The sequence below is a fragment of the Lolium perenne genome, chromosome 6 (genome assembly GCF_019359855.2).
Source record: "Lolium perenne isolate Kyuss_39 chromosome 6, Kyuss_2.0, whole genome shotgun sequence".
Lineage (NCBI taxonomy): Eukaryota > Viridiplantae > Streptophyta > Magnoliopsida > Poales > Poaceae > Lolium > Lolium perenne.
In genome coordinates this window covers 271,154,416-271,164,785 of record NC_067249.2, presented here as the reverse complement: position 1 = coordinate 271,164,785, position 10,370 = coordinate 271,154,416, and the positions used below count along the sequence as shown (strand labels likewise).

Genomic DNA, 10,370 nt, shown 5'->3' with positions numbered 1-10,370 from the left:
GAGAATCACAAAAAGTTGAAGACAGAGTTGAGAGGGGTGTAGCTCACCAAGGATGCCATGATGGGAGCACCGGAGCCAGAGGTAGTCCTCATAGCCGCAGCAGCCGTCGCCACCTGAGCAGCAGAGCAGCATCACCGCGAGGCGATGGATCAGAGGACGCCGCGGTTGCAGCCCACTGCCGTCTCGCCAGCGTCGAGGTTAAAGTACACGAGACGGAGGAGTAGCAGGAGCTCGGAGAATAGGTCGTGGCTGACGAGAGGCAAGCAGCAGTGGGGAGTCGAGCTGTGGAGGACCAGGTAGGCCTCCAGGAGGTCGCGCGGGAATGGCCGCGTTGTCCTCGGTGCCCATGCCGAGCGACGGAGTTAGGGTTCCGCGTGGTACTGGATTATCTTTCATTCCCAAAAGGATTCTAATTTTTTTTACTTTATTTGAAATTACTACATTTTTTGGAGTATATAGGGTGCGCCTGCACCTAAGAGCACAAAGTGCGGGTCACTGCAACCAGGCCTTATGATGAGGCTCACAAAACATGAAAAAAACCTACCAGGCTCCTTGATAGTTCGCGCGGCCAGATAGAAGTCAAGCAAAAGAGAAATCAATTGTATTTTAATCCTTATAGCCCGGCCTCAAGCTTGAGGGTTGGCTTTAAGCTTTTAGGCCTTAAGGTTACTCCTCTAGTATATAAGAGTACCTTTAAAAGTGTCATGTGACTTATAAGAGCTGCTTTCTCACCACACTAGTGAGTGTGGTGCCCTTAGTACATATAAGACAAGCAAATCTCAGGCTGAAATAGGGGAGCCTCGGGGCGGTTTCCCAACATATTACTAATAGAATAATAGTGGGGCATTGACAGAGCACTGCTAGCAAGTTAACTGCATGAATAAACTCGGAACGGGCTGCTATATGCGACTATTTTGCATGTAATTTTTTCTTGCAGTCGTTATCAGATCACAATTGGTTTGTTCATAATTTTCTCGCTAGATCTAAATTTATCAGCGAGGCTTGAATACATCCCTGTTGATACAAGTCGCACGCATATTTATTGGGCTTGAACCCGACGCCGCTTGCTCCGACTCCGTTGCCGCCACGCCTCCACCGACGTCGTTGCCAGCAAACTTGGAGCCGCCATGCCTCTACCAAGCCCCCAACGTGCCGAGCTCCCATCGCCGCCGAGCGCCTCCTACTCAGATCTGACAAGGTAGCAGTCCGCCCTCAGTCGCTGGCTTCGAGAAGATGTCCACGATGTTGGCCTCTGCCACTCCTTCCCCTTCTTTCTCCCTGATCTGTCTCCCTCTCCCTTGATCCCGTGCGGTTAGGGTTTGGTCTAGGGTTGGCTAGCCAGGAAAGTCGCCGGAGGTGGACCTCCTCGTTGTTGTTGCCGCTAGGTGGAGCGCAGGACCGCCACCGGTGTTGCATACTGGCCACTGTAGGGTGGTCCTCGACTCCTCGTCGAGACGAGGAGGAAACCACCGAGAAGGTACCATCACTAATATAATCAGGGCTAGTAGCAACGGATTCATTTTGAGTGCAGAAATAGTTTATATTTGCAACCGTCGCTACAATTCTCGGAGCTATCAACCGTTGCTGGTACATTCCAGCAGCAATGGTTGACCTGGTCAACCATTGTTGGTGATCTAGACCTAGCTCACGGGTCACCAGCAACGGTTGCTGGTAAGAATTTTAACCATATAATTTTTGGAAAAATCTAGATAATTCAAAACAACTCTAAAATTTCAAAAAAAAACTGAAGATAGGGACGAACAGGGTTCACATGAACATAAATTTTTAGAGCCTGAATCAAAATATTTCGTGAGTTATAAAAAATACAAATATTCTGGACAGCAGCAACGTGCCATTTTTGAACCTATAATTTTTGAAAAAATCTAAATAATTCAAAACAACTCCAAAAATTCCAAAAAAACTGAATGTAGGGTTCGACATGGTTTACATGTATGTAAAATTTTAGAGGCAGAATTAAATTATTCCGTGAGTTATAAAAAGACAAATATTCTTGGATATTTTGTCACTTTTCTTTAATTAATTGTCCTTTTTATAAATCTTAAAATAAAGTTAGTTTGATAATGAAAATTTGTGGACATATATAACATATACACATACAACCATAGTAATTTTTGCAGAATTAATGAAAACTTTTAGACCAGAAGAAATTAGAATTAGTATAAAAGTGACACTTTGACTATAAATGATCACTTTCACATAAGTTATCTTTGAACACAAATTTAGTGTTTATACTTTCTAAAAATTCAAATAAAAATTCTTGAGAAAGGAATGCACATGATGTACACTTTCAAAAAAATTTAAGACCTAAATAAACATAGTTCTTGAGATATAAAATAGACAAACACTTAATGAATAGTGAATCACTATTTATTATTTGTTGTATTTTTTGTATCTCTCGAAATAAATTGATTTTTACAATGAATTTTTTTATACATATACAACATACACACCATAATATATACTAGTTTTTAGAAAAAATAAAATCAAAACTTTAGACATCATGTCCAAATCATAGTAAAATAACAAATAGAAGTTAAAATTTTAAAAATCAACACCAATTTTTATAATATATTGTTTCTTATTTTTGGAGATACAAATATAACAAATAATTAGTAAATTAAAAAAAGATATTAACCGGATGAGCCTGCCATCTTGGGCCAAGGCTCTGTCGTCCTTTTGCAACCCATACGGCCCAAAGGGAGACGGTGGAGGGGTGTGGAGGCCGGCACGTATAAATTCGGGAGGGGAGAAGGAAACCCTCACTTCTCTCCCTCCCTCAGCCGCCTCAACTCTCTCCCCCTCAGGTCACTCGCGCCACCGCCTTTGCTGCCTTCGGTGCCAACGAACCACTCACAGATCCGTCCATGGCGCTTGCGGATCCGGCCATGGTTCTCGCAGATCCAACGCTCCTCTCTTATCCCTCTCTTCTCTCCCTCCCTCAGATCCGCCGCCAGGAGGGGCTTGAGTTTCCCTTGCCGCCAGGCCAGGCACCACAGTGGCTATCCGCGGCGGGGCTCACGCTCGTGGCGCTCCCCTGGGCATTCTGGATCACCGTGGAGAAGGATGACAACGACGACGTCCACGCCAACTACCTCAGCCACGCCGGCGCGTCTCCTACAGTGGTAAGGCCTCGTCGGCATCGCCCGTGCAGCTCCGCCGCGTCACCAAGCGGCAGGTGGACTACATCCTGATCGACAACCCGCTATGGATGTCGTACCACCGCAGGAGCTCGCTGCCGTCAGTGGCGGCGCACCTGGCATGGATCGGGTGCAAAGTCGGCACCGCCTACTACGCCAGCCCGGCGCGCACGTCTCCCATGGCATCTTCTCAGCCTCCACCGTGCTCTTCTTTTCCTACATCGGCTTGAACGCAGTGAGCACCATGGCCGAGGAGACCAAGAACCCGGACCATGACATCCCCATCCTCCACAAGCAGGCGCAAGCATGGATGAGGATCCGGCCATCGCCACCTTCTGGATCTCCGCGTCCGGCGAGCAGGTTCTGCAAGATGTGACGATGGCGGCGCGGTGACATGCTTCTCAATGCGGCAGCTCCGGACGACGGCGACGTGCTTCTCCATGCGGCGGCTCCGGACGACGACGGCGCGGCGACATGCTAGGGTTCCGGTGTTGGTGGCCATGGGCCCTATGTTTTTTTGTTTTCTGATATCCGTAGCAGCAACGGTTGACGTGGGTCAACCGTTGCTGCTGAGCCCACTAGCAGCAACGGTTTGGAACCATTATTGCTGTCGCACCCAGCAACAACGCATGTTTAGCAGTGGTTGTTAAAACTGTTGCAACAATGTTTTTCAAACCGTTGCTATAAGTTTTTAATGTTGTGCATCAGTGGTCCTATCTCTCTAAGTGCCACTTTAGATCGATGGCTGGTATGATGGTATGATGGTATGTTGGTATGATGGTATGATGGTAGTAATTTCTATAATAGTGTATAGCAATAAACATGCCCTAATAGAATAATAGTGTGGTACTCACAGAGCCACTGCTAGCAAGTTAACTGCATGAATAAACTCGGAACAGCTGCTATATGCGACTATTTTGCATGTAATTTTTTTGTTGCAGTCGTTATCAGATCACAATTGGTTTGTTCATAATTTTCTCGCTGGATGATCTAAATTTATTAGCGAGGCTTGAGTACATCCGTGTCGACACAAGTCGCACGCATATTTATTGGGGCAGGCACACCACATCAGTACATCACGTGCTCATGGTACAATGCATTCGTTTTCGTTTCAAATATTGACGTAGACGTACTATCCAGCCTACTGCTATTAGCATATGTATCATTAGTTTCGATCAGATCCTAGGGGCCTCAAAGAAAAAATAACTACTACTAGCTAGTGATTAACATTTGCTTGCCTTGCCACGGGCCAGCTAGACACCTGGTTGCAACTACCTCGGTGCCTACCACGATTTCCGAGATTTCTGTCAGTGTCGATGATACTCATTAACGAGAAGAATGGGAAGGTGTGTTGACGTTACGGTTGCGTGCACTAGTAGAAAAAGAGGCTTCCATACGCCCCCTTTAGTCCCCAAAATATTCGAACCGCGACTAAAGGGGTCTTTAGTCGCGGTTCGGGAGGCGACCCGAGACCGAAGGTCTGGGCCCAGCGGGCTCGGTCGATAGCTGGTGGACGGGAGGGGCTTTAGTCGCGGTTGGCCCCTCAGGCCTTGCCCGAAGGCCTTTAGTCGCGGTTGGCCAGGCCAACCGGGACTAAAGGCCCATCCCTATAAATGCACTTCACACTACGGGAACCAGCCAAGCTGCCGACGGCCGGCGGCCATCGGCACAGCCTGCCTCGCCGTCGGCCCACCCTTGTGCCGACGGCAACCGTCGGCACCTTGCCGTCGGCACAATATGGCCTCGGCACAGCCTCAGGTGCCGTCGGCACACGTCTGGCCGTCGGCACAGTCGCCAGCCCGACGGTCGGATGACGCCGTGGGCACAGTCGCCGTCGGCACGATCTTCGAGGGCCCCACAACGCCCAAACGGCCGTTAGCCCAGCCCAGAAACTGTGCCGACGGCTAGGCCGTCGGCACAGCCGCCTCGCTCGGACGGGCAGCGCCTGCCACGCGTCCCCTGTCCATCTTCTGTGCCGACGGCCTAGCCATCGGCCCAGATCCATCGGCCCAGCTCCGCCCAGCCGCGTCGCCAGCCGCTGCGCCACCCTCCTGTGCCGACGGCATAGCCGTCGGCACAGCTCCTGCCATTTGGCACGTCCAGGGGGTTGTGCCGACGGCTATGCCGTTGGCACAGACTATGCCATTTGGTTTTCCCGCAGTATTTCTGGCACAGCACAGCAAGCACAACAAAAATAGCAGCAATATACATTGAAATGCATCACAAATGTAGCACAGCACATAATCATCATCGTCATCATATCAAATGTAGCAACAACATCATCGTGATACAAATATGTGGCATGTAACACACACGATCACCATACATCGTCGACACATGGCACACACGATCGACGCACGCCCGCTAGACACCTAGCTAAGGGAAACTAAGATCAGGGGAACCAACCAAGTTCCGTACTCGTCCATTCATACGTCCGGCTTTTGTCGAGATGGACCGAGGTAGAACCATGGCCTGAACCATCGCCATCAGGAGTAAACCCTGAAGCACCGGGAGAATGGCGGCCGGGGTGCATCGGTGTGCCCTCGCGCGACGAACCAGGAGAGGGTCGGTTCCGCGAACTTCCCGTGCCCTACATGTTTCACAAGAGTTAGCATCTTAGACATGCGAAAGGAAAGCGGTGACAACTGGTTAGGCATAGGACTTACCGGAGTCCGTGCGTAGTATGTGGCCGCGAAAGCTTCCCTCGATGGGCACAGTGGAGTCGGCCCCGGCCTAGGTGGCTCCTCTTCCGGAAGTGCGATCCTCTCTCCAGTCTGGAAGAACGTCCTGAGCGCCTGCAAGATAGTTTAGATGTCAAGCGCTGCAGATATAAAATAAAGAGGAGGTGGGACTTGTCATGTCTTTGAACCATAAAAGATTGGAACTTACACGACTCGTCGCCTCCTGGTACTCTTCCCAAGCCGCTCTCTTGAGGTCCCAGTCTGCTACAACCGTCAAATACTTCTCATAAGTGGCCGCGTAGGCGGCCTCAAAGTTAGCCTACAATTTCCAAGAAAAGGTGTATCGTCAATTTAGCCATTCAGGAATGAATGTTGGAAAGAAGATGAAAATGAGAAAACTTACATCGGTATGACGGTGTCGAGGAGGCGCGATCGGTGGGTCGCCGGCGGTGAGGGTAGACCTGATCTACGTGAGGGTCCTCTGCGGCTTGATCACCCCACTAAGAAGCTTCGTACGGCCATGCTCCGAGCCGCGCCCCGCCACCATAATCGCCGTCAAGTCGGTCTCCTCCTGAATAGGATCATCCACCTCCGGATGAAGACCCTGGAACGCCGAGCAGTAGTTCGCCAACTCCTCTTCGGCATAGCCGAAGTACTCGGGCAGCGAGGGCTGAGGCTGGCTCAGATCGGGCTGCTTCAGCTTCATCTTCTGCCACCCTCCCACCTCGGTGAGAGGCTCCCCGAGTTCCGCCTCCTGCACAACAAAATAAATGTTATGTGTATCAAGTAGTAATATGAGGGGAAGTAAATGCAAGTTGTTCCATGTATATATGTACCTTGTGCTTCCTGTAGCGCTCAGTGCTGCGGCTTCCCGCACTGTGTGTTCCTCCGGTGCCACGGTTTGCCTTGTTGCGCGCACTCTTGGCGTTGAAGTCGGCGTCTTCGCCAACCCACCTCGCTACCAACGCCTCAAATGCGTCTTCCTTATTTTCGCACCATAGGGGCATAACCTGAAAAACCAAAACTCATTTGAAGAACACATAATGCAATCCCAACTATGCAGCGACATAGAATCTCATTGACAATTTACTTACCTTCATGTAATCATCCTTCGTCAGCTGAGTATCGTCCCTGATATTGTCAGCTTTCTTGACCCTCGTGCCCTGCTCAGCCTTGAAGTGCCCGATGCAGGTATGCTTCTGATTGTACCACTATTGCCGTGTCAACCTCTGACAAGCCCTAGTCAGTACCGCCTTCCCATGCTCAACCATATCATCAGGCACCCTATAATGGGCCTGCAATCATGCATAAAAATAATTGTGAGAGAGGCATGAGTTAGCATAGTGGGGTCATCAACTATGAAGTTAACTCGAGAAGCATGCTTTACCCAAAACTTGGTGTACACGGCGTCAGAAGCTTTCCCAAAGCCCGGGCAAGGAGCTGCCTCATAGTCCGCCCAAGTCTCGGCTAACTTCTTCTCGCCGCCGGGGACCGAAGTGTAAAAGCCCGGCCAATACGTCCTAATAAGAGCTCCAAGCATGCTCGACGGCTGGCGAACCCCCTTGTCATATGTCCAATTGCTGCACAATAATCAAAACATTAGTATGCCAATCAGTTATGCACAATAATCAAAACATTAGTACATACCAAAATGAATCTACATGTTCAAAATTAAACTTACTCTTTCTCGTTCGGGATGATGAGGGCTTTCGCTTCATGGCTAGTAGGCTCCCTCCTCTCATCAGGGACTTGCGCTTCACCACGAATGCGCAACTTCTTCGGCGCCATCTCCCTCTCCGCCTCCTCGTCCTGCCCGTCCACCTCCATCTCCACCTCCATGTCCCCCTCAGTAGACTGTGTGTGAGCGGACTGGGAAGCCACGTCGCCAGAAGCAGAGGGTATGTCACCAAGAAGGAGAGGTCCACCTCCACCTCGTCCTCGTCCTCCACCTCCACCTCGTCCTCGTCCTCCCCCTCCGCCTCGTCCTCCACCTCGTCCTCCACCTCCATCACGTCCTCCACCTCCACCTCCACCTCGTCCTCCACCTCCACCTACACCTCCACCTCCACCTCCACCTCGTCCTCCACCTCCACCTACACCTCCACCTCCAACTCCACCCGTGTCGTCGTCCGCGTAACGCGAGCTGGCACGCGTTGGTCTTCCACTTCTAGTGGTCCCGGTGAACTTCTGGGTCCTCATGGTCTTCAGAATGGAGGTCATTGATTCCTTGCTTCCGCTCATATTGATCAATCACCTGCATTGAGAAAGAGTAAACAAGTAAGCATTCATGCCTTAATAAAATGTAGACACTAAGCAAAAAAACATATGGCGAAGCATGTTGAAAAATAGACACTAAGCAAAAAAGGCATATTGCAATTAAGAAGCATGTTGAAAAATAGATAATAAGTATAAGAAGCATGTTGAAAAATAGATACTAAGCATAAAGACATAAAGGACTCTCACCTTGAATCATCACTATCATAACGAGGCATTGGGTTCTCATTTTCACTATCACTATCAGTATCATGTGAGTAATGAGGTTGGATGGGAATGTCCGGTGGAGGCTCATCATTGATGCCATTGCCCTCATGTAACTTGGTGAGCATTTGTATGTCCTTTAGGTTCACCACTGTTTCACCATGAATTTGTGCCTCGTTCTCGAGGTCCTCAAGACCAATTTGTATTTCGAAATCCCCGAAGTTCTCTTGCTCTTGATAAAAAATTCCCTCGTATGTTACAGGGTCAATGTTGTTGTAATCCTCGTCGGAGGGCATGGGTAGCTTACCATGTGGTGATACCTTGAACACGACTTCCCAGCCTTTGAGGTACTCCTTTTGACATGGGTAGGGCAAATAATAAACTTGCTTGGCTTGGTGAGCCACAACATAGACATCGGCTCCGCTATAGCAGGTTGAAGGCCTAACTTCAACTAACCCAATGGAAGGAGTGCTTCTCTGTCCAACTTGTGGGTCGAACCAGTGGCATTTGAACACAACGAGATTGAGTTGTATGTTTGTCATATTGAATGTCAGCTCGTATACATTCTCTAACCTTCCGTAGTATTCTATGTCACCGGCTCCTTTGGTGAAGACCCCAGTATTTATAGTTTTTGGGTTAGGCCGATTCTTCTGGTGATACTCTGTATGGAAGCGATACCCATTCACATCGTACTTCTCATACATTGAGATTCTACGGTTACAACCCTGGGAAACACATCTCAGCTCATCCGTCATCTCAACGTTGGGATCAGCTCCCTACAAATTCAGTTCAAATTGTTTTTTTGCATTAGTTACGTGTAATAAGAGGGACAAGTCACCGATTGCAAAAGTATTGGCTAAAAGGGACTGGTTAGAAATTACTTTTTCGTAGAACCAAGCCAGGAATTTTTTCTTTCCGGGGCGACTCTCTTTCAGAAGAGTGTCCATCTCCGCATCAGAGGGATCCGCCGATCTCGTCCAATATTCATCTTTGTATTGGCTAAAAGGGAGAAAATACATATTAGACCAAAACCGAGTTACTAGTTGCAAAGTAATTTGTTCACCATTTTACCTTATGAATCTGAGCACTTCATGCATGTTCGTAACCACATAAAACATTATGCAATCTTTCTCTTCCCTTGTCAAGATGCCCCTTTTGGAGGCACCAGCCTTGCCACCATGACATTTGAAGAGGAGGAGCTTGGGGTCATGCTTGGGCTCGTCGATATTGTACCGAGATATCGGGTTATGCATTGTGGGAACATCATCCGCATAGTACGTTGTCGTGGCATCTGCCATCTCCCCGAGGACAGTTGCCTCAGCTATGCATGCTTCAATCTTATTTTTGTTGCCACATTTGTTTCGAATATACTTGAACTCTCTCTCAATACAAAACTGCCAACGATACTGCACCGGTCCACCCAAGAGTGCCTCGTTCGCAAGATGCACAATGAGATGTAACATCGGAGTAAAGAAACCGGGTGGAAAGATCATCTCTAACTTGCATATCAACTCCGGCACTTGATCATGCAGCTTCTCAATCACCGACTCACATATCTGCTTAGCACAGACCGTGCGGAAGAAATGGCTCAACTCCGCAAGCACTCGCCAGACATGCTCGGGGAGATACCCTCGAACCATCACCGGCATCAGCCGCTCAATCCATATATGATAGTCGTGACTCTTGAGCCCGTTTACTTTTCCTGTTGTAAGATTGACTCCATTACTCATATTCGAACAATAGCCATCTGGGAACATAACGGCGTATTTCAGCCACATCATTGCCTCCTTCTTCTGGAGACTATCAAGCACGTAGTTGGCATGCGGCTTGACCCAATTTTTTCGATTGCCCTCAGGAGGATGCATGTGTAGTCTTTGCCTGTCACACAGATTCTCAACATCGACTCTAGCCTTGACATTATCCTTTGTCTTGTCAGGAATGTTCAGGACGGTGTTAAAAACAGACTCCCCGACATTCTTTTCGGTGTGCATCATATCGATGTTATGGGGAAGTTCGAGATCCTTGTAATACTCGAGCTGCGTTAAGCCTGGCA

General features: G+C 48.8%; 1 protein-coding gene across 1 annotated transcript; it reads right to left on the bottom strand.

Moving 5' to 3' along the window:
* Nucleotides 1-5,539: 5,539 nt before the first annotated feature.
* On the bottom strand, nucleotides 5,540-7,819 carry LOC127326758 (uncharacterized). Its single transcript, XM_071822592.1, has 9 exons — nucleotides 7,521-7,819; nucleotides 7,227-7,419; nucleotides 7,090-7,134; nucleotides 6,934-7,038; nucleotides 6,676-6,849; nucleotides 6,243-6,593; nucleotides 6,048-6,158; nucleotides 5,825-5,953; nucleotides 5,540-5,748 (listed from the first exon to the last, which is right to left on the bottom strand). Exons 1-6 carry the CDS (start codon nucleotides 7,676-7,678, stop codon nucleotides 6,306-6,308), a joined length of 963 nt encoding a protein of 320 aa, XP_071678693.1. The 5' UTR covers nucleotides 7,679-7,819; the 3' UTR covers nucleotides 5,540-5,748; nucleotides 5,825-5,953; nucleotides 6,048-6,158; nucleotides 6,243-6,305.
* Nucleotides 7,820-10,370: the final 2,551 nt, after the last annotated feature.

What these genes read in the sequence shown, in the direction of transcription:
- LOC127326758 (XM_071822592.1), bottom strand. Translation starts at nt 7,678, where the DNA reads ATGGAGGTGGAGATGGAGGTGGACGGGCAGGACGAGGAGGCGGAGAGG. An exon ending in ATCATCCCGAACGAGAAAGA is followed by an intron (nt 7,420 to 7,520) that starts GTAAGTTTAATT and finishes ATTATTGTGCAG; the next exon opens with CAATTGGACATATGACAAGG. An exon ending in TGGTTGAGCATGGGAAGGCG is followed by an intron (nt 7,039 to 7,089) that starts GTACTGACTAGG and finishes TGGTACAATCAG; the next exon opens with AAGCATACCTGCATCGGGCA.